Source organism: Lissotriton vulgaris, chromosome 11, assembly GCF_964263255.1.
Source record: "Lissotriton vulgaris chromosome 11, aLisVul1.2, whole genome shotgun sequence".
Classification (NCBI taxonomy): Eukaryota; Metazoa; Chordata; class Amphibia; order Caudata; family Salamandridae; genus Lissotriton; species Lissotriton vulgaris.
Genome location: NC_141699.1, coordinates 912904527 through 912929228, shown reverse-complemented (window position 1 = coordinate 912929228; position 24702 = coordinate 912904527). Strand labels below are relative to the sequence as shown.

At 42.3% G+C, this 24702-nt stretch overlaps 1 protein-coding gene across 2 annotated transcripts in view; it reads right to left on the bottom strand.

The window, feature by feature from the left end:
• The window catches only part of ITM2C (integral membrane protein 2C), a 281272-nt gene that overhangs the window by 27039 nt on the left and 229531 nt on the right, over positions 1-24702 (bottom strand). For both annotated transcript variants that reach the window (XR_015300961.1, XM_086944068.1), the window contains exon 5: positions 20244-20394. Coding sequence is in view for 1 of the 2 variants with exons in the window: in XM_086944068.1 (XP_086800194.1) it covers positions 20244-20394 (151 nt within the window). In the remaining variant the exon portion in view is untranslated. The remainder of the gene's footprint in view (positions 1-20243; positions 20395-24702) is intronic.

Sequence of the window (24702 nt, the reverse complement as noted above, 5' to 3'; positions counted from 1 at the left end):
GTGACTGATGGCCACAGCCCAAACCCAAACTGATATATGCGTTGTGAAGCCTGAAATGATGGATCACTCCACCCAAACTGAGAGCATGGAGGAGGAAGAGAAATCTCCCCTTCACCAGACATTAGGACAGGATCAGCCTCCTCAGGGAACTGATCTTACCCCTGATGAAGGAACTGCCCCAGAGGTTGGTAGGCCTGGCCTGACAGAGCCTCTGATGGCAGTGGACCCTTCTCAGGTGGGACCCAGTCTGGAGAAGGTAACCTGCCCCTCTCTACCTTGCCTTAGTCAGCCCAGGGCTGCAGAGGACAAGAAGGACAGTGAGACCCAGAGGGCCCCTTGTCAAATAAAGCACCTCCATCAACAGATTAGGGGCACCGAACCTAGTAGCCCTAGTAAGGTGAAAACTTTAATAAACTCCTGAGGGAGCCCCCTTAAAAGTAGTTAGGGACCTCCCACAGATGGATTCTGTTGGGCACAGCCAAACCTGGGACCCAAAGGGCCCAAACCTGAACTGTCCCTCCAGTAAGCCAAAACAAGGGACCCAGCCTCCAGCTTTAGGTAGCCAGAGGTTGACCCTGAGAGCACAGTGCAACTCAGTTGAAGAAAGAAGGGCACACATGGTGGAAGATAATTGGAGGAAGCTGAGCCCTAAATTAGTGGAGCCTCACTTCAATACTCCATATCAAAACCAGCCTTTTTCCTTGCATAAACACACCCAAGGTAGTGATTCCCAATGGTGGAGACCCTCTAATACCCCAAGGGTGAGGGACTGCTTAGTGGACCATGAGACATGGGGTACCCATGCTAGTGCAGGTACTTCCTTATAAGGCCACTCAGGCAATATAGGCTTACCTGGTCAAGGTCAAGGATAGCCTTATCTCCTTTTGTTTGGGGAAGGGGGGGGGGGGGGGTTGTGTAGGAAGGCGGCTACCTGACTATGGTTACCCCAGATGTATTGCCTTGTGTTTAGCTGGTTTTCGACTTAGTTGGCCTAGTTCTCAGCTAATCAGGGCCCCTGGCTATCTGCTCTCTCTGTAAAATGGATTCCATGTACCCTAGGTGCATAACTAGATTGGCTTGGGTCACCTTGTCAGCCCCTGTACAGAGCACTATGGGTGCCCAGGGCATAGGTGCATCCAAGGCCTACCAGGGGCTGCAGTATATCTTTTGCCACCCCTGGCTGGCTGGCTATCTAAAATTGACACAACTGGCTGTTCACTCAGCTGGGGCAAGGTGGTGTAATCACCCCTTGCTTAGATATAGTATGCCTATATCTAAACCTAACTGGACACATATATACCTATAAGTCACTCCTATGGCAGGCCTTAACAATCCTGGAGGCAGAGTGCGTGGTTTTATGTGAGATGGTGCTCTAGCATGAGCTGAGCCTGTCTGCAGCTGTCGGGATCAATTCCCTAAGCTGTTCCGGGATAATGCCAAACCATATACTATTAAGTGCATTATAATCCTCGTGGTTATATGTTAACTTTGGTTTGGCTTTATCAAAACATGTCGTGTAAGGTGTCATACGATTTGGAATACTATCCCCTCGACAGTCCTGTCGACGGGGATAGCATTCCACCCCTCTAGAGGGAGACGACATGTTACTTTACTGAAACGCGGTTGATTTTTAAAAGAACCTCAGATCCACAAAATGGATGCTTCTGCCACAGACACGAGTTTGACCTCCTGCTGCTGACCGAAACTCAGCTGTGGAGGCCTGGACAAAGGTTTTCCTGTCACAGGGAGGTGTCACACCACCCCAGACAAGAGATAGTGGATTGTAGCAGGGAGGTTTGAAAGAAAACAGACACTGCCTGCGGAGCACAAGGTTTCCCCTTGCATAATCCGGTCAAACCGGTTCTGAAGGCACACCAGCCCCAGTCCCAGCGCGACTCTGGACAAAGGGAAAGGGGTGTAACCACCCCCTTCCTGGGTCCCACCCATAGGAGGGGACCTAGCAGGTAATCCAGCCCCCTAGATTGGTATATGAATGGGAGCAGTGCCAAAGCACTCAGATTATCCTGATGAAACATAAGAATCGAAACTCTGGACCCTTTGACATCATACTCGACGTAGAAGACTTAAGAATCTCCCTTGTGGTCAAGGAGTGACCACCCTGTTCATACAGGCACCATCCAGCACCTCGACATTTGCTTTGTTGCAGTTCCCGCTGGAACTCGAGCAACAGAGTCCGACAAGACCAAGCGAGCCTGCCTTCTAACAGCCCGATCCACAGTCCCTGCAGAGCTGAGACCCATGGAGGCGACTGGAAGCGTGGGGCCCACCATCTTGGAAAGACCACGAGACGCTGACCGTGCAGCCCACGAGTGACCCTCTCAGCTGTACATCGGGTTTTGAGAAGCCCCAGCCCTGAGCCACTTTCAAACTGAAGCTCAACCCTCTACACTCACCGAGTGCTGCGTGGGGCCCTTCTGCTTCTTTTGGCTCAACGCGTTGGCCTGGTCACTTGCCTGTTGGCTTGTGGCCCCTGTGCCGATGAACTACGAATTCTAACTTGTGATTCTGGTTGCTCCAGACTTGCTCCCGCTCCTCTGAAAAGGAGCACCCACTCTGACCCTCCTGGTCCGAGTGAGAAGCAATCTTCCTGTCCTGCGTGGATTGCTCTTGCCAAGTGTTGTTTGCTCCAATCCTGAAGCCGACTGCTCCGACGGCGAGAGACTTTGTGGGACCGCTCGTGATCCACTCCTGGATGTCGCAGATGCCCTAGAGTCCACGTGGCAGCGGAGAGAAGCTCCTCGACAACCACCTGATTGTGCCCGACATTGCCTGGTTCCGTCCTGGTTCCACCCTGGTCACTGCTGAGTGACCCAGACTGTCCCCTCTGCTTTCAGGTACTCTACAACTCCGATCCACCCTTGGATCACACCGGACACTTTTCCTTCATAACGCCTGCTGCATCTTCAGCTTCAAGCACCAACAAACTGCGTGACGAAACCCGACACAACTTCGACCCTATGCACCCGCTTCCTGTGGGTGAGGTAACTCAGCAACGCCGGTGTTCCCACACTGGTACACACCTCTAGTGTATGTGTCTTAAGTTTCATCCTTCTAGGTTAAGCGGAAGTCTCCTTAAACAGTAACTTTATAACTTTTACGCACCATTGACTTTGCATTTGTGCATGCGTTTGCTTTAAGCGCTGCACCCGAATCCCGCGGGCTTTTCCCGACTTCAGCATTGCTAGTCCCGACTGCTCCCAGCGATTCCCTAGGCCCTAGGCCTAACCACTGTTCGATTGCTATCTCTTATACCACTTTCTTAATACATGGTTTGAGTGGCCACCCGCCCTCATCCATAATTGTGCAACTTTCATATGTTATACTGTGCTTTTGTTGAAACGCTTGTGCCCCTTTACTCATAAAGAGTACTGGGGATTATTCTAGTAATAAATAAATATATTTGTATAATATATACTTGTGTGGTGTCCTTTCATTTGATATTACAGGACTGTGATTGGTAAAACAGCTCGCTTAACACGACCTCTTGAGTTTAGCCTTTAAGGCTGCTTAGTCCATGCTACCACTGGGATAGCTTGTCTATAAGGTTGACTTACAACCAGACACCATAAGGGATTCTTTGGACTGATACAAGGTGGTTCCAGAAATTGGAAACATCATATATCAGGCCAACTTCTCACAGTATGGCATCCATTCAGTTTGCAGGATGACATACAAAGAGAAAAGTGTACATTTCTCACGATGGACTACCTATTTTAGGGTGGGCACATCGATATGATTTAAACATCATAGTTGACCCTAAAGCGAAGAAGCAGGTTTTGATTGTGGATGATTGTGATTTGACTTCCATCCTACATCAAAAACAACAGTATTTGAGAAGAAACTAGAGGAGGTGAAGGCTTATATGCATGAAATTAAACTTAAGAAAAACACTGTCCCAGTTATGCATGTGGCAAGGAAAATTCCTATAGCGGCATGTAGTCAAGTGTAAGTTATATAATCAAAGCAGTTATTAGATGAAAAGGCAATGGAACCTGTAGAAGCTATGGAGTGGCTAGCTTCGGTAGTGATTACGAAAAAAAGATGGATAACTTCACATTTGCGTTGACTTAAGCTGGTCGAATGAGTGTGTGATCATGGACAATTTTCCTTTACCCAATATTAATGAGATAATTTGATGCTTCACAGGGGTAAATATTTCTCAAAATAGGATTTAAAGAGTGCATATCAACAAGTGAAACTCCATCCACGTAGCAGATGTTAACGTTATTTATTACATCAGAAGGAACATTCCAGTTCAATAACCTACTGTTTTGATTATGCGTGGGGGCTAGTGCCTTTCAGTGAGATATAACACAGATTAGATTTTGAGTGGGATCGGGAAAGTTGTGTTTTTCCAGGATGATAGCCTTGTTTTTAGAGATACTGAGAGTGAACACAACAGAACTCTTTGTGAAGTGTTAACAAGAATAGGAGAGGCATGAGTGATTTTGTTGAAGGCAAAATGTGTTTTGGGGTTGCAGGAGGTTAACTACTTAGGCTACTACAGCAATAGTACCGGGATAAAGCCTAGACAGGTTTTGGTGAGTGTGATTGTCAATATGCAGGTCAGTTAAGATCTTTTATGAACTTATTGGAATATTACTCCTAATTAATACAAGATTTAGCAGAAAAGACTGAACCTTTAAGAGATTTGCTACATAAGGCGAGAATGTTTGTATGGGGTTAAGTACAACCGGAAGCATTCTTGAATATTAAGGACAATATTGCCCATTCAAGGGTTCTTGTACCATTTCAATCAGAACTCAAGACCAATGTGACTACAAATGCTGGTGCAGCAGGTATTGGTGCAGTTTTGGTGCAGATAGATGGCAAGGTGGAGAAAATTGTGGTGTTTGTCTCAGGTTCTCAGACCGACACTGAAAATAGGTACTCGGTTATTGAGCAAGAGACATTAGCAGCAGCTTGGCTGACCAGGTATTTTCAAGTGAAGTGTTTTTTTTCACCTTAAAAACAGATCACAAACCCCTTCTTAAGGTGTTGGATTAGGATGGTACAACAACATTTTCAGGGAGATTGGCTCGTTTGGCAGTCACATTGCAAGAGTACAATTGTAGTGTTCAGTATGTACAAGGTTGGAAACACACTGTGACAGATTGCCTGTTAAGGCTACCAGATAGAAGTGGTGACAATATTGACCTACAGCTTGAGGAATTTGTGGCTAATTTGGATGATGTCATGGAAGGTTTAGAAAACTCTACATCCAAGCAGAATTGAATTATAGGTATGCAGAGGGATGACATACTTAAGACTGTAGTGAGTCTTATTTCAAGAGATGCAACAAGGGAGAGTGCCATTTCTGTGGGATTGTGACTGTTTATAATGTAGGAGATTAGGTGTCTGTGCGGGCTGGATCTAGCTGAAACTGGGTAAGGAAATGTAAAGTTGTTCTGAACATGGCCCCAAAAATAGGCCTTGCCTCGGGCCCTAAAATACTTTCAGATGACACTGACTTTTTTTCCTCCTTTCAAATCACTGCTCCCACTTTGAGGATATATCTGGAATTTATATATCCCTTGTGATGGGACATGCTGCCTGTGTGACTCTCTGTGGCAAGATCGAGCAACACAAGGATACAACAGAGATCTGAGGTCAGGAAGGTATTGAGCACTTCTGCTCTAGTCACAGCCTTTGCCAAGCTGCCTGTACTGACCTGGCCATAGAGTGTGGCCTCACTGAGAAAGACCCTCATGATCCAAAGTAAGTATTGTGTCAAACAAGTACCAGAAGAATAATAATGTCAATCACAGACACATTGTGTCCTTGAAATAACCATGAAGGCTCCTGAAGGAGAGGGGAATGGAAAGGGGAAAGGGAAATGGAAAGGAAAGGAAAGGCAAAAGAGGGAAGAGGGAAGAGGAAGGGGAAGGGGAAAGAGCAAAGGGAAAGGGGAAGGGGAAGACCTGGAGAGAACTATAAGGAGAAGGATATAGCAAACTAAAAAAAGAAAAAACGATGAAAAGACAGAAACAGTGGCATAACAATATCCCAGCAGCCCCCACAGTGCAAGAAGGTCCAGAGGTTCAGGTGGCCCTCTCTGGCACTGTGCAAAGGCAGACTGTGGGCTTTTGTTTGGGTCTGGAGCATGGGGGCCCCCTCCATGTACATTGCAAGGGGCCCCCTCAAATTTTGTTACGCCACGAGACAGAACACATGGGACGAGGCAGATTTGGATTTTATAAAAGAAACAGGGTTTTTATTGTTGAACTGGAACATAATTCATCAAGTTAATTCATAGGAAAAGGGATATCTGAACTCAGTGGAAGAGAAGCAATCATGAGGGGCCGGGAAAAAAGCTGGCTTAGTTAGTGATAGTGATAGTGATTGGTTTAATGGCATCTGGAAGTTATACTTCATGCTTTCTACTGTTGAATGTTTTAAATCAAGAAGCTCTTCAGAGTTTGTTCCTTATTTAGGGCTGCTTGCAAGGATTGAACAAATGTTATTTTGTACTGCTGGAGTGTGGGTGCCAAGGAGAGAGAACTGCTGCTGAATGGATGGGTGATTGATCTGGTATATGGGACACATGGGGCATGGACTGACCGCCTCAGGCGCACACCAACACACTCACTCTGATGACCGGTCGTGGTCACCAGAGCTAACAAAATGATTGTTTAGCACATGTGCTGGCAGTTGCAACCTGACCAATGACCTTGCAAGCTGCTGCTCCACACTATTAGGCTCTGTCCAAGCACACCACTTTGGCCACAAGGTGCGAAAGGCCCATGCATGACCCAGGCTACTTGTGCGTGGCTGGGCAGTTACTTCTTCAGCCAATGATATTGGTCCTGACATACAGTGTTGCATGTTTGGTGTGAGCATCGCTAATGTTTTCGGCTTTGTGTGGTTTAAGCCTGCTGGGATTGCAAAAGGTGAGTTTCGCCCACCTTTGCTTTAAATGTGGACACATGTTCACTGAGTGACAGTAAATATCAGTGGAAGGCCATTAAGGTTGCTGCTGTACTCTAGAATCTAAAAGAAATGCAATACTGGGTGCATAGGCTCAAAAAGGGTCCAGCTCTTAAAACTGTCCTAGGCAAAACATTTCTATACTTACAGCCTCTAGAAGAAGTCACTGGTGCAAACTGGTGGGAACTTCTGAAGCCACATATTTATGTGAAAGACCTCTGTGTGATGGAGGAGTTTGACTGAATCTAGTGGCACTGCCTTGCACATTCCTGATGCACATGCTGCTCAACAACTCGAAGACATGAGTGTTCTTAGTCCCCAGGGAGGATATGAACCACAAGTGTCTAGCCCCAGGCAATGCTGACTCGATTGACATACTGGAAGTGATAGTGGCTCATCCGCCTCTTCCTGCACTCACACCACTGCACATACACCATGTGGAAGGAGCAGCAGGAAGCCCTCTACCCCAGTTCAGTGAGTTGGCAGATCTGTCCTGGCTGACCATTTACATCAAAGTCTCGAAACAACATGATGTGGGTAAAAAAATATTGCCTGCTGCTCCACTACAGGGGAGAGAATCTGTTCAAGCTGTTTAACAACCTACCAAACACAGAGGGTGAGAGGATCTATGGAGGGGCGTTTGAGGATCACTGTAACCCTCAGCTCAACCCACATTTTGATCTTTTCAAACATTGCAAAGCCATCAACATGAGCACAAATGGGCTCTACGCAGGGCTCCATGAACTGTCCATTACCTTTACCAATGTCGACCCTTTGAAAGAAATCAGTGCTCACATAATACAGGGCTGCAAATCATCAGCATTCAGAAGAATGATACTGCATGATCTAGGACAGTCTCTGGATGATATGATGATCTTAGGCCATTCTCACCAACTCTCAAACAGCGGAGAAGATGGAACCAGCCCTGGTGCAGATTCACATTAAAAAAGAAACAGATGTAAATGTAAATGTAAATGTAGTATACTTGTAAAGCGCACAGCTGCCCCAGCAACGGGGCGTCCTGGCGCTGTTTAACGCTGTGGAACCCTTCCTGGCTCTCCCTGTGAGATGCCCATCCGGGGAACCCCCAAGGTGAAGCCAGGCATCCCAGCGTTGCAGGGGCCGTTGAGATGAATGAAGCCTATCAAGTGAATGAGCAATCCTCTTGAGCTGATTGTTGCCTCAAATGATACCACTATGAACGACCTTGCCAGCTTAGATATAGCCCCAAAGTAACATCTAATATTCTCTCTAGAAGAAGTAAGAAATGGGCTGGGTAAATGTAGTAGTGGGAAGGTTCCAGGTCCCAATGGGGTCCCTATTGACTTCTTCTGTGAACACCAAAATCTGTGGGCCCACTACTGACCAATGTATTCAATGCGATAGCCAAGTACGACCCCTTAGTTTCGTGGACCACCAGTATAATTGTACCAATATGCAAAAAGGACGATAAAGAGAAACCTTAGAATTTTAGACTGATCTCCCTGCTGGACACTACTGAGAAGCTCATTGGCTGTTTGTTGTTATAGAGGATGGAAGAGTGGGCAAGGGAGAAGAACATTTTGATCCAGGCGCAGTATGGTTTCCAAAGAGCCTGGGGTGCAATAGATCAGTGTCTAAATTTAAGCCTGACCATATATAAATATACCAGAGCTATGGGTGGCCAGAGTTTTATGGCTTTTATGGATTTAACAGCAGCATTTGACTGCATGAGTCATCCCAAATTATGGAATATATTGGAGATGATGGGGATTGAGGCAGTAATTATTATCTTCATTCGCCAACTGTACTCCCATTCGCCCTCTCGTGTTCGCTATGGTAAAAATGGGGAGTGTACTCGATCATTTAAGATTACTAGGGTAGTCAGACAAGGGTGCCTCCTCGCCCCACTTTTATTTTCCATCTATACAAAAGAGGTTGAGGCAGCGCTCTTAGGCTCAACACCAGATGTTCCAATTTTTTGTATCCTTACTGTTCCGATATTGGCTCCTGCTGATGATTCAGTTTTAATTGACAGAACGGGGTGGCCCTTCAATTCTTAATTACAGTATATGCAACCTTCATGTCTTCACTGGACCTACATCTAAATACTTTGTTCTTATAACAGGGGCACACCACCCAAAAAGACCACCATATTTTCAAATAGGCTCTTGTAAATTAGTGGTGGGAGACACCTTTCTGTACCTAGTCTCGGTCAAGTATGGTGGACAACAGGGCCCAAGGAATGGAAAGGAGTATGGCAGCTATCTCGTGCTTCGCCAAGAAGCTGGGTACAAAACGTTTTAAGCCTATAAAAAAGATATATCAGGCAAAAACACTATTGTCTGTAACTTATGGGGTTGGAGTGTGGGGTTCGGCTCCAATAGCTTCTCTTCAAATTCCAGAGGATAGATTTTTCAAGAGACTCGGTTTCCTCCCCAGCTCCCAGTGGAGAAGCGTGGCTCAGTGGTTAGAGGCGGCAGACCCAGAAGCTGAGATCGGCCGTGGACCAGGGGACCAGGGTTCGATTCCCCGCCTCGGCGGGTCTCGGGCTCAAAATTCCACGGTGTCGACAATTCTCGCTCCGTTGCCTACTCGACTCACGGGGTCACACTCTGCGACTCTGGGCAATAGCTTGCTTAATCTCCACTAAGGCCCCTCGCGGCGGGATGCCTGGCTTTCACCTTGTGGATACCCGGCCGGGGTATCTCACAGGGGAATACCAGGACGGGTTCCCTAAGCAAGCGCCTTGAGACCCCTGGGTTAAAGAGCGCTATATAAATCGAAGCACATTTACATTTACACATTCTTCCTCAAATTACCTTTCCCACTTAGAACTGGGACTAACCTATGTGTCAGACAGTATTAGAGTAGTGCCAATTTTGTTATGGCACCAAATTTGACACTGGGATACAGTAAGTTTAACACAAATCATCATAAACAACTACCTAAAATTGGATGACACGCATAAAATTACTTGACTGCAGTACTTAAGGTCAATCTTGACCGCACTGGGGTTAGTGGAGTTATTCACTGACCCAACTGCTTGCCTGAAGATCACAAAACAGGAATTAAAGGCCTCCTTTTTATCGAAGGCTGCCCATGACAGTCAGGAAAGTAATTCTGCCAAGCAAACAGTGCTGTTACACCATTTGACACCGCCCATCGTAGAGGGGTAGAACTCTTACCTAGAGAGTATCTGAACATTACAGCATGGATGTATTTTGCCGAGGTGCCACCTGAATGTTATCCCTCTGATGTTGGGCTACCCTGTGAAGAGGTTTAGGCGTACTGAACTGATACCTTGCCGATGTGATAATAGCTCAAAGCAGTCTGATCTACACATATTTCTGTTTTGTGGTTTTTAGAAGGAAGAACAAGAAAAATGTATTCTCCCGATTTTAAGACGACATAAATTTAGCCAATGTCGACCCAAATTATATTTTTTAAAGAAACTCTCTGATCCCTTCATAACTTTTTTAATAGCCACATTCTTATAGGCCTGTTCAAGGACGAGGAAATCTTTGTACCCTAGTCAGTCGCAAGGTGAAAAGGAAATAACTGAGTTGAATAATATGAATTGTTTTTATAGAAGAAATATTCTGGGGGACCCAATGTCTTATTATTCACCTTTTAAGCAATGTTTTTAATGTGATAACTACTAATGTTTTAAGGTTGTATTGATTTATTGCTTGTTTTATTCCTTTCTTATATTTATCGTACTAAGGTTATGAAGTATCCCAGTACTGTATTGTTTAGATAGGCTAAGTGCGAGATTTATACAATTGGTCCACCATGAAAATGAATTTGGAGCTAATATGATTATTATTTTTTTTTTAATTTTGTACTTGTATGATCTGTATTTTTAAATGATTCAATAAAGTGATTGATTGATTGATTGATTGATTGATTGAAGCAACAATCAACACCAGGGGTTCCAAAGGATCCAAAAGAGGGACAAGTTGTTCTTGCCCCACAAAGACTAAGGAACAGCATTCATGCAGATATTGTGGAGTTGAAGCACAACCAATGGAACAATTCCCTGCACTAAGCATGACATGCAGGAGCTGTGGGTGGAATAATCACTTTGCAAGGGTGTTCTATGTAGGGCGGAGAAGCTGGGCAGGACATGCACCTAGAGGGTTCAGCCGAATAGTCAGATCAGTGGCTGTTAGCAACATTAAATTGGGCAACGAGCAAATCCTGCAGGGTGTGGCTGGAGGCGGAGAAGTAGGCCTACAAAGTTGAGGAAGTCTTCACCATATAATTTGCCACATAGTCAATCAAATCACGAGCATCTAGGCCCAAGTGTTCAATACAAATGCTGGGCCAAGAGATCACAGACTTCATTGACACAGGGGCCCCAGTAAATGTCATGAGCCCAGCCCAGTTTAAGGTGCTCGATCCTATATCCACTCTGTACAAAATGAGGACTAGATGATGTGTGTTCTGCAGCAATGATCTAATCACATAGCAGGGTGTCATCACAACATACATGAAGCATGGGGAGATGACTGCACCAGCAAAGTTCATCACTGGGAAAACCAAAGCAGTGTGCCTGTTCTTTACTTCCAGGGGAGGTGATGTGTAGATTATTTACTGTGAGGAGAGGTGATGCATTGATATTTTCCCACTCTGCCTCGGTTTCTTTCTGCAGGACAAAATCAATGAAGAACTTGGCGTCCAGGGACGATGCATGGAAAATTCAGACATGATGTGTTGATGCGGTGGCGTGGACCAGGTGCTGCATCGATTTCACAGCGGCAAAGTAGGTGATGCACCAATCTCTTCAGTCGCACATCATGGCCTGCATCGGAGTCAGGCGTCGGTATGCGATGCTTGGGACTCAGATTGCAGTGATCTCTTAGCCGCATGGCAGGTGCTGTATTGATTCTTTGGCTGCACAGCGATGATGCAATGGTTCTTGAACCACACAGTGGTGCTGCTTAAGAAACACATGTGCTGGGAGTTGGTGCATGGATTTTCTTGGTTTTTAGCAGCCAAGCCACCTCCAAGTGCCCAGGAACTGGATTTGGCACCACTTGGCAGGTCAGAACTTCCAGGAGAGGAGTTCAGGTGCTGCAGCTGCAGCTGATGGCTTTGAAGGCCCTGAGATGTCTTAAGAGGAGGCAAGCACAATCTCTTGGAGATCATTGGAAACAGGATACAGAGAGCAAAGTCCAGTCCATTCACTCTCTCAAGACAGAAGCAGCAAGCCAGCACAACAAAGCAACCAGCAGAGCGGCAGTCCCTCCTATAGCAATCAACTATTTTTCTTGGCAAAATTTCCTTTAGTCAAGAAGTGTTCTGAAGTTATGGTGTCACAGCTCCAGCACGTATACCAGTTTCTGCCTTTGAAGCAAGCAAATTTCAAAGAAAAGTCTATGTAGTGCACAATAACCTGTATTTATGTTACCTGACTTCAGACACTCTACAGGGGGGGTGAAGACAGCTTTGTGTGAGGACAGGAACAGTCCAATTCAGGTGTCAGCGAAAATTCTTACCACCATCCTGGCTCAGGAAGGCCACCAGTTTGGTGATGGCCCATCAGGGTATGCAAGGCACACCTCAGCTCCCTTTGTGTGACGGTTTAGAGGGAATGCACAAACAGCCCTATGGTCACCCAAACACATACATGGATTATACAGTCAGACAGAGGCACAGAATGGTAAAGTAAGAAGAGGCTTACTTTCTAAAAGTGGCATTTTCAAACATGCAATTTAAAACTTAACTTCACCAAAAGATGTAATTTAAAATTGTGAGTCCAGAGTCCTGAAACTCCAAATCTCCATCTGTTCCCAATTAGAAGTTACACTTGTAAGATGTTACAAGGAAGCTCCAGTGGTAGCCCATGGCAGAGATGGATCACTGACAAAATATCGAAGGTCAAAAAATCGACTTCCAAAAATATTGTAACAAAAATATCGATGCCAAGAATATTGAAATCCTATCTACAACATTGTAAGTACAAAAATATCGGAAAAAATATATAAATGTCAAAAATATCGTTATTAAAAATATTGAGTTTTTTTTGTTAAATGAAAATATGTAAAATAAACTAAATAAAACCTATAAATAAAATAAACATATTTAAAAATATTTCATGATGTTTAAAATTAATAAGTAATATATATAATTTAATAAAACATTAATTAAACATATACATATAATATATACATTATATAAACTTACTCAATAATCAGTTTTAATACCATAAATAACAATTAAATAATTATGTATAACAGATTAAAACAAATTAATTTACTTTTCAAAATTTGTAAATTAATTATATACTACATTAACTAATTCAAATTCAAGTTTATTGTTTGATTACTTAAAATCATGACAAAAATGTTAAGACCTTATAACTCACCTATACATATGTTAATTTAAAAAGGAGCAAAGAGGAACTTTGATAAGTACAACCGTAGTGCAATAGATTGGCAATAAAATTGGATGACATTTAAAAATTGTCTGGATGTGCATTTATCTTTTACAGATCAAGCTCATTAAGTGACATGGCAGTCACGGAATAGTTTTAAAAAGGTTAAAAAGAGGGGAACAAGTCAATGTGACATTAACTAAAAAAATAAAAAAAATATTAAATAGCAAAGGAAATAAAACTACTATTCCAATTCCAAAAAAAACAACAGTAAAGAAAATGTTGGATAGCGTAGGGCTTAAAATTACTATTCCCACTCCAGAGAGTGCAACAGTAGAGAAAGTGTTGGATAGCGCAGGGGTAAAAATTACTATTCTCACTCCAGGGATGCAACAGTAGGGAAAGCGTTGGATAGCGTACGGGTATAAATTACTGTTCCCACTCCAGAGAGTGCAACAGTAGGGAAAGTGTTGGATAGCGTAGGGGAAAGAATTACTATTCCCACTCCAGGGAGTGCAACAGTAGGGAAAGCGTTGGATAGCGCAGGGGTAAAAATTACTATTCTCACTCCAGGGAGTGCAACAGTAGGGAAAGCGCTGGATAGCGTACGGGTATAAATTACTATTCCCACTCCAGAGAGTGCAACAGTAGAGAAAGCGTTGGATAGCGTAGGGGTATAAAGTACTATTCCCACTCCAGAGAGTGCAACAGTAGGGAAAACGTTGGATAGTGGGAGGGTAAAAATGACTATTCCCACTCCAGTGAGTGCAACAGTAGAGAAAGCGTTGGATAGCGTAGGGGTAAAAATTACTATTCCCACTCCGGAGAGTGCAACAGTAGGGAAAGTGTTGGATAGAGTAGGGGTAAAAATTACTAATCCAACTCCAGAGAGTGCAACAGTAGGAAAAGTGTTGGATAGCGTAGAAGTAAAAAATAACATACTTATGAATAAAATAACTTTTTTAATTGATTAATAAATTAATTACTAAATAACTCTAAACTATTTACAAATAGCAATAAATAATTATTAAAAACATAATTACCAATGAATAATTAATTGACAATAAATTAATAATAAATACCAATAAATAATATGTAATACATATTAATGGCCACATCATGAATATTAATAAATACAATATGTTTAATAATAAAAGCATATTAATTATTAAAACGTAATTACCAATAAAAAAAATTGAACAATTAAATGTTTTTCTATACCCAAAAAATAATTATTAAACATGAATTACCAATTAATTAAAATTAATTACTCATTAATACAAATTCATTACCAATTAATAAAAAATAATTACCAATTATTAATAAATTAACAATTACATAATTATCAATACCAAGTAATTAAAATAAATGATTACTTAATTACAATTAAATTATTTCCCACCCTATTCCCCTATATACCCACAACCCGCTACAGAACTTAAATGCAAAAAATTATTAAAATACATTTATAATTCCTAAAAATTATTAATTAATTTACTATAAATAAATTACTTCCCACCCTATTCCCCTATAAACCCACAATCCGCTACGGTACTAAAACACGAAAATAAAAAAATAAAAATTATTAACTAATAAAAATTATATACATATAATTTAAAACAAGTAGAAAACTTAACAAAACACATATAACACATACATAATAAATACATAATAAAATACATAACAATAATATGAATATCAATTTTAGTACCATCAATATCAGTAACATCGATATATTTGATATCAATATTACTTACTTGGATATTTCTTACATGAATATAAAAAAAAACGATATTACTTACCTTAGGGTCGATATTCTGTCCATCGATATTCTTGACATCGATATTCTGTCCCTTCAATATTACGACATCGATATTAGTGTAGTTCGATATTTAAAATTCGATATTTTGACTGCTCACCGGCAGAGATAGTCCTTGCAATAGTGAAAAATGAAATTAGCAGAATTGAATTTCACTATCAGGACATGAAAAACACACAAGTACATGTCCCACCTTTCACATACACTGCAACCTACCCATTGGGCTGCCTTGGGCCTACCTTAGGGGTGCCTTACATACAGTAAAAGGGAAGGTTAGGGTCTGGCAAGTGATTGCACTTGCCAGGTCGACATGGCAGTGTAAAAGTGCGCACACAGACACTGCAGTGGCAGGTCTGAGACATGATTGCAGGGCTACTCAAGTGGGTGGCACAATCAGTGCCACAGGCCCACTAGTAGCATTTGATTTACAGGCCCTGGGTACACCCGGTGCACTTTACTAGGGACTTACTGGTCAATTAAATATTACAATCATGGAAAAACCATTCCCATGTATGTTTTACACAGGGTGCACTTGCACTTTAGCTCAGGTCAGCAGTGGTAAAGCATCCTCCTAACTCCTAAAACCAGCAAAAGCGAAATGTAGCACACAGTCAAAAACAGGCGTTCAGATGCAAAAAAGACATGGGAAGACCATGCTAAAGATACCAGGTGTGCCTAATACAATTCGGAACAGATCACCAATATATCCCAAATGTAAGAGCTGAGATTTCTCATCATAGGGCCAGATAGTTATTCACATATTGTGATACTTTTTCAAAGAGAAACTGGCATGAAGAGACAATTGGTCTCCCTGGTGGAGCTGAGAGATTGTTATGTATTTTGAGAAGAAAATATGTCATTGATTTACTGGGACTCTTAAGACATTTTATTCATCATAATTGAACAGAATTTTTGTGTCCCATTCCTTTAGGTATTTAGCCAAGCACCCTTTGATCTTCACCACTGGGTTGTATATAGGTTTCCCATAATTAGTTATATCTTCCAACTGTTGATTAGATTCCCTTATATATGTTTATTTGTCAATATTACAATGTTTCTGCATTGATCCACAGGCTTGATTATAGTTTCTTCATTTGATTGTGGAGTTTTAATTTTGCTTCTCTCACTGAGGGGCCGATTCCGATCTCGGTCGGAAGGGCACCGAATCGGGTTCGGCATTAGCGGATCGGATTCGGAGGCTGAATTTCTGTCCGGTTCGTACACGGTCTGGACGTCGAAGTACGATGCGAACAAGCACGAAATGTCCACCCAAATCGTTTCCGGGTCCGAACCGCTCCGTACGTCTCGGCCGTAAGCTAACCATGGCGCGCAATGGAGGCTAATTCCGACCGAGCCAGTACCATGCTCGATTCGGACAGCCGGATCGTGTCGGAGCTTCCGGCTTGAAATAGCTTCCAGAGATGGGCTTTGGGGGTCCGCATTGGACCCCCTGTTTCCAGCAGCCTTACGACAAGAAACACAGGGGGAGACCCATCCTAACACAGGCAGGTACGGTGCGGATTACACCAATGCATACCCACTGAAGGGGGAGCACTTGTCCGCAACGTACCCATTCAGTCAATGGAAGCCCATGAATGCATCATACGATGGGCTCCCATTGACTTCTATGGGAGTCCGACTGAACCGAGTCCGACATCATACGGCCGCATCGTACTCACTCGGTCGGACTGCAGGAGTCCGGATCGGTCGGAAAACACCCCAGATCCGGCCCGGTTGCAGTTCTTTCCAACCGAGATCGGAATCGGCCCCTGAGTGTCATATTCTCTTTCCGCCCTTTATGACTCTGTTTTCTCAGTTTCTTAAAATCTCCGGATCATAATTCGTAGAATATATCAGATTTATTTCCAGGGGGAAATATCAAACATCTCCTTGATTAGGATTTATGATTATTGTATTCATGTGCCTTGATCTCAATTTCTCGTCTCCAGTACTTGTGTATCAACAGTGATGACTCAACTTAATTTTCCAGTTCCAGAATTGTTTTCAAGCACAGTATTTGATCAATTTAAAAATTAGAGGTCAGTTTCATAAGATATTTTTGAGAGGTGTTTTGTTCTTTTTTCATGGTATGGAATTTGGCTAGTTTTCATTTACATACAAACTTGTTAGTAACAATCTGTGTCTCAAGAAAGTCAAAGTGAATTTCAGGTATCAATGACAGTCCCTTTTTCAACAGTTTGTATTCAGATTCCATTAATTTTTGTTTTTTTACAGAGTGTTTGTTTCCTATCCTATTGTTTCTTCTGGCTTCATAGTAGAAACTTTTATTCCATAGCCTCTTCTGGTTTTCCTTTTCCAGTTCCTCTTCAACGGCCACGTCCTCTGCCTCTTGCTTGGCAATCCATGTATACCAACCATGTCTCCTCTTCAAAAGTTGTTTTAATCATGCCACTTGACTTTATGCATTCATTGTCACTCTGATCTGTTTCAGACCCGCTTAGTTCTTCCAATGAGGATTGTGGTTTTTGTTTTAAAATATCTAATTCCCTCTCAAATTCAGCCCTTCAAATAACTCCTCTCACCCCATACGAATTTTCTTTGTTTACGTTTGTTTGATCTCTTCTTCATATTTCATCAGTCGTTTCCATTTCCCATATCAGTTAATCTTTCAACTCCTGTTGACTTTTCTTCATTATTTTATCCTCTATTTCCTTTATATCCTTCATAATTTTGCCCAGATCTTTTTTTCCATATTTAATTAAAATCCTGATCACATTTTGTGAACATTGCATGTTGTTTTGTCCCCATACTTACAGCTTTTCCAGACTTTTATCAGGGATAATTTGGCATCATGAATATTTTCTATCAACAAGGGATTCTATCTACCTCGATGTATTTTTGTAAAGTAATCAGCTCCCGGCTCTTATTGAATTCTTTTTTGGACAGTCATTCGATCACTACAAACATATGTCTAAGATTCATTTTATTATTGTCCTTTTCTTTTTCTTTAACTGCTCTTCCATATGTTTCAGTTGCATTGAACCTTAAAAACAATATAATTGCTTCTTTTAAGTGTTTAGCCGCTCTTGCCTCCATGCTTATTTAAGCTCTCATTGCACTGCTCCGACTCCAATAACCTGAAAATGGCTGATCCTTTAAAAAGGATGTGTGTTGTTTGTGATGATAATTTTAGATACTTTTTGTCCACAGTTCGAATAAAGTAATTCCCATTGTAGGATATTGAGCTCCCATTGCTATGTCCGGTATGGCCACTGCAGTTTGTGTTCTTGTTGTTCAAACACATACAAACAAGCAACAACAAGCTGCTGTTTCTCACCTGGGGAGACTCCCATCCAGGCAGTATCTGCTGATACAATCTGTTCATCGATCAGCAAAGGTGTCCTTCCAGGTTTGGTTGTGTTGACGGTATTTCATTTGAAGTTCAGCCAGGGTTCTACCACAATTCCTCAATATTGTTTTTTACAATCTGGTCTGTTTCATAAGAAATGCCGCAAATCACTAGTGCTCACATAGGGGTCAGACCTGCTTACACTTGTTTTTATACAAAAATGGTTGCGGCACTCAAAATACTTGTATTAAAACATATATTTATTTAACAATACAGGTAACGTAACAAAGCTGCCAACAGGTTTCAACGTGACTGCCTTGTTCACAGCCAATAGGTGTGTTCTCACATGCTGATTACACAGTTTCCCATCAAGAAGGCACTCTGGAACTTGCAGTCCAACATAAAGCGAGAACACACCTGTTGGCTGTGAACAAGACTGTCAGGTCGAAACGCGTCTGCAGCTTAATTTTACAAGTGAATTTTGTGAATTGGTATGATCTTACTCTTTTATGGTTGTGTGTTTTGTCCCTCTTAAACACCTTCTTAAATTTCCCTAGCCCCTGCCATTTACCAGTAATTATTATATCCCCACCACTTCCCCTAGTCTCTCCAAAACGTACTACTAATTTGCATACCCATCTCTGTAGAGGTCTCTGCCAGAGTGGTGAAGCTAAAGAAACAGAAAAGATATAAGAAACAGAGGAAGAGCTCTCCGACCTTTTGTTTTGCGAATGGCATTTTAAAGTATGTGAATTGCACTATTTTACTACTTCTATTGCCCTGATTACAAGTTATGCAGAGTGAAGTTAATGCATGCTTTTATGTGTTAATGCCATCATGCATAATTATGACATGCTTGTTTTTTCAGGCAGGTAATTATGGCTGAAGGAAAAATCATATGAGGGTTTGAAAGCAGCAGTAGCAAACCGTATTCGGCGTCTTTTTTTTTTAACAGTTATGCATCGAATCTCCCTTTTCTCAGAAAAAAATGTCCTCTTCCCTTCTCTACTCCCCCTAACGCCTACATCAACATCACCCAACTCACAAGCCTGTGCATACATTTAACACCTTCTTAAAGATAGTGGTTAACATATTTGGTAAAACCCAATGGAATAGGAGATGTTTAATGTATCAGAAATATAATTCGCACATGGTAATTTCCCATTCCCATTCAGGCAGCAAATGGCAAAATCGCATGTGATTTTACCACGTCGCCAGTACTGTGCAAGTCAGAATCAAGGCCTTTCTGTGCTACAAAATGCAGTCTATGAATTGGGCTCATGTCTGTGTCCATGTCATTAATGGGTCACATCACTGTAATTTATTAACATAAGATTCATTCAGAAAACCTGGGGCACATTTATGAGCCTCTTGCAACACTTTTGTACCACCGTTGCGTCACTTTTCGTGACGTAGCAATGGCATAAACTATGTACCCCTCCATCCAGTCATTTATCTCTTTTCCCGATTCTTACTTGAGAGATTCCATTTATGTCACTCTTCTGATACCTTTTAACTTTTACACTTCCCTTACCTTTAATCCCAATAAATACCTGTTCCCTTTCTAATTTTTTGTATCCTATATTTTGTACTCAGTTGTTTTTACCCTGAGACATTTGTATTCTGAGGTATCTGGCCCAAGAAAAGACATGGTACAACATGTGTAACTTTAGAGGAAAAATAACCAACTTGGATTAAATAAGCAACCTTAACACTTGTAATTAAATACAGTTTTTTAGAACATGTTAGATGGCTATGAAATATATTGGTTTATACATATATAAGTTCAAAACTATTAATCTTACGTCGTCTTGTAGTCCTACGTTTCAGGCGGTAAGTTTCTTTTCCAGTGCACAGGTTGAAGATAAAGGGGCCCAGTGGCTTCAAATCATTCACTTGCTCTGTGACGATCATCTCCTCTTGGATTACATAGGTCTGTGGCAGATAAGTTCCTTTCTGCAGAGAAAGTGATATCGTATGAAAGTCTAAATTACAATGTGAAAATATATGTATAAGTAATCAAAAAATAGCATACACATGGAAATCATTTAGTGGTTGCCAAAGGTAGTGCGCCTTGTAAAGGACATCAAGTACCAGACGGCTGTGGGAATGGCGGGGTGGTAGGAGGCTCCTACCCCACCACAATGATCTATATTAGCACTTGAGAGATCTGCTGCACGTGATGAGTATGGCGCACACCTGGATTATGCTCCGGCAAAGACCATGCCAATCTGTACCCATCAGAGCCATGTAGACGACAACCCACTTGGCTTTTCAACTCTACATATACATGCTGTTAATTATTTTTATTTATCATGGAGAAAAGTAAGGCAGCCTCTATCTCATGGGATATTTCCTCTATCATGAAATGCCCTGCTTCCTCTTCCAAAGATATTACAGTTGTGACTACTACACCAAAAACTGTTTCATTGACTAACCCTTCTATGGTTAATGCATCTTTTTTTCTGAGCAAGCAGAGGTGTAATGTGTATGAGATTATAACTTATCCTGAACAGTTTACAGAGTCTATAGAGCACTTGCCTGTGATGAATGTACCTATGGTCTACCTCTTTGTGTAAATCTTGTTAAGCATGAAGTACCTATTTTAACTTTTGTATACATTTTTGACTAGTATTGTAGCTGACAAGAAAGCGTTTGTCTGATGAAACAAGAGCATTGAAGATTACTGAATCCCTAGTGTCCCAAGGACACTTAAGTTTTACTGTTGCCCTAAACCTTGCCCTTGTTCAAACTTTGAGATGCCCTCTTTTAAGTCGGATGATGAGCTGTTGTCTTTAAATACTGATATTATAAAAGTTCTTAATATACACACAACTACATCATCTGTGAGTGATTTCTAAGCTTTTTGACCATGCAGCCCAAAATAACAAAGTCAACAGGAGTGTACACTCCAGGTAAGTTATGATTAACCCTCCTCCTTTAGCGACTCTTTCGGTATGGTTTTGGCCAACAAGCCCCATCTAGATAATGGGAAAACTGAGAGATATAATGAGCTTAAAAATAATACTGTACTTTGGTCATACCAGCAGGTGAGGGGTTTTCCCCTATTATTCCCTTATGATTAGATGTTATTGTCTTTGTTAGATGTGTGTATTGTTATGTTATGTTATGTTATTTTTATACTTCTATAGCGCACAGCCACTCCACGGAGTATCCCGGCGCTTTATCGAAGGAAACCCAACCGAAGAAGGGAGAACATAACACTGAGAGGACGTGCAGACACAGGAAGCACGTCCTCAATAAATAAGGGTATAGATGACTGTTTTGTCATTAATCATAGAAATGCCTCCCTTGTTCAATCTATCCCTAAAACATTTGAGTCTTTGTGGCCCACAGGTAGCAATATAAGGATTGTTCCTTTAGGTTACGTCTACGAGCCCAAATTGCTGTCTTCGATTATCACCCCACTGTATCTTCAGCAATTCTGTTTATAAATTATTGATATCCACTTACAACCGTTCTACTCCTTCAGGACCTTTGGACAATGATGACTGACTCTCTTGTTCAGATGGTTCTAATGAACATAATTATGTAGCTGCCGTGTGCACATATGTAATAGTGCACAAACGTTTGATGATTTAACTCACCTTTTTATGTGGGATTTAAATTTAATTTTCTGGAATATTGCAGCAATAGCATTGACATTTTCTAATGATTCTTCATTAAACTTTATAGGACTTTTGCGTTTTTTTTCGGGAGGCATGGTCTATAGAAGAACATCCTTTAGATGGATATGCCACCTTTGCTTTATCAGCTACTCCTTCTCTGTCAAGGAGAGCTAAATGGGGCATTTTAGCCTGGGTGACTACTTCACTGAATTGGCATGTAATGATTTTAACCACTGATTTCCCAATTGTTCCGTCTTTATTATTTTTTAAACATATTTTACCGCATTTAAGAAACATAAACATAATCTTTTGCCTAAGACATCAATATGTATGTTTACTTGACCAGTCAAATAATAGTGATTACCTATTGAAGGATATTGATGTACTAGGGGGTCATGTACGGTAAATGCAATCATGATATTAAAAATTACCTAAAGATCAAAGAAGGAGGAAGGAAACGGAACAGAAATGTAACTACCCCACACCCCCCTTAATTTGTCTGTCCTGTCAATTCTGCATCCACCAATCAGTCACTCTGATGTAAGAAGAGTGTAAGCAGTGGTGTAACGAAACTTGAGGGAACTCCTCTGCAAAGTACATGCAGGGGTCAACCACACTCTGGACCCAGTCTGGAGCTCTCAGGTCAGGGACCTATCAGTGCTGGAGGGGGTCCCCAGAGCTCAGGGTCCCCCGCACGGCGGGGGCTGTAGGGGCTTTTGTTATGCCACTGGGTAAAGTGGTCCCAGCACACAAGATGACAGATGAGCTAATGCACAATGCCGATGTCGGGTGGAAGGGGAACATCAAGGGTGGGGCTCTGCCTGGGTTTGTCTGAAACAGGCGCCCCAGGATCATTCTGCGTCTTCCCCTTGAGCTTTGGATTTTTCCAGCATGGAGTCACACACCAGAGCTATAGGCTGCTTGTGTAGCTCACAATATACCTCCCTTCATAATGCTACGCTCTCAGTGAAACCCAGCACCAAACCTCTTCAGGCCAGCTCTCCACAAGGGGACAGTGGAGGACTTGCATTGGAGTATTATCTGATGCTTGGTGAGGAAAAGCACCAAGTCCACGAAGCGAGCTTCAATCCTTGAGGACTTGAGTTAAGGACAGGGTCCCAAGAGACAATGTTCCACCGTTCCCCATTGTGAGCTCCCCATGAGGGACCTGTGTGAGTCTACTAAGAGAGCAATCTTGTACTAGACGATAGCGCTGTGGGGAAGATCCTGCACAATTTAGCAGGTGTCAGGTATGCCCTATGTAACAGTAAGAACTGGATGAATTTGAAACATGTGTTGCAGGGTATTCTAAAAGGAAACTCCATTCCTTGTCATGGAAACGACCAAGGGCTGCTTGCCTTTGGGCCCCCAGCATGGCTAGTGAAATGTGTACATGGGAGCACAAGCCTTTATTAAGCCACTGAACTAAATGTCTGTCAGTGCCCATCTCATGTACTGTCTGGACAAATGTATGTGGGTCAGGTTCCGAATCTGTTGGGGACCAATGCATTTGAAAATATCATAGGATATGTGTAAGGAAGAGGGCACCTGTATATGCATGCAATTGCATATAGCCTTGGTGGGGAAGCAACAGTCCTTCTTCTCATAAGGTCACCAATTGTGGTGATCCCTACTGCTTTCTATGGTGCCAGTTTTGTGGGCGTGAGTGTAACTAACACTAAAGGGGTATGCAGACCATATAGAGTGATGTTTGGGGCATATGTATGTATTTGGTATTTATTGAGCGCATATATCACCCTTAGGTCTCAAAGCACTTCGCCGAAAGACAGAAAGCTAAAACAGGGCAGGACAGAGTGTTAGAATACCAATGTTTTGAGGGCTTTATGGAATTTTTTGTAGACGGTTACCAGGCGAAGCTGTACCGGCAGTGAATTCCATAGCTCAGGTGCAGTTCTGGAAAAGGAGATTTAAGACCAGCCGTGCAGCAGTGTTCTGCAGAACCTGAAGCTTTGTCAAAAGCTTTTCGTTTATGGATGCGAACAACACGTTACTATAGTTCAAGCGATTGATGATTAGTCCCTGCGCAAGGGGCATCCGCGAGCAGAGGGGAATCCATTTAAAGATTTTCCTAAGGGAATGCCTTAAGCCATAGCTGGTGCGTACCACGGAGTTAATGTGGTAGGCCATGGAAAGTGTATTGTCCATTACAACTCCCAGATTGCAGACTGCTGTCTTGGGTGGGGGGCACGGCATTAGCAAGGGCGGCCACCAATCAGAGGTCCAAATGTGTTGCGCATCACCAAAGAGCATGATTTCTGACTTGCTTGCATTGAGCAGTAGATGATTATTTGACATCTAGTCATTAACCGATGGCATGCACAGTTTAAATCTGCATTGCATATCGGTGGGATCAGGATCGAGAGTGATTAACAATTGCATGTTGTCTGCGTAGGACACTGTATCAAAGCCATAGGCTCTGATTATTTTGGCCAAAGGTGACACGTATAGGTTAAAAAGTGTGGGGCTTAAAATTGATCCCTGGGGAACTCCCTTGTCAATGGTTTGGCTTTTGGAACCGAAACCCCCTATTTGCTCCTTGGAGGACTGTTCCGTCAGGTAGCTCTTGAGTTATTGAAGTGCGGGGCCCTCAACACCACACTCCCTTAGTCAATTC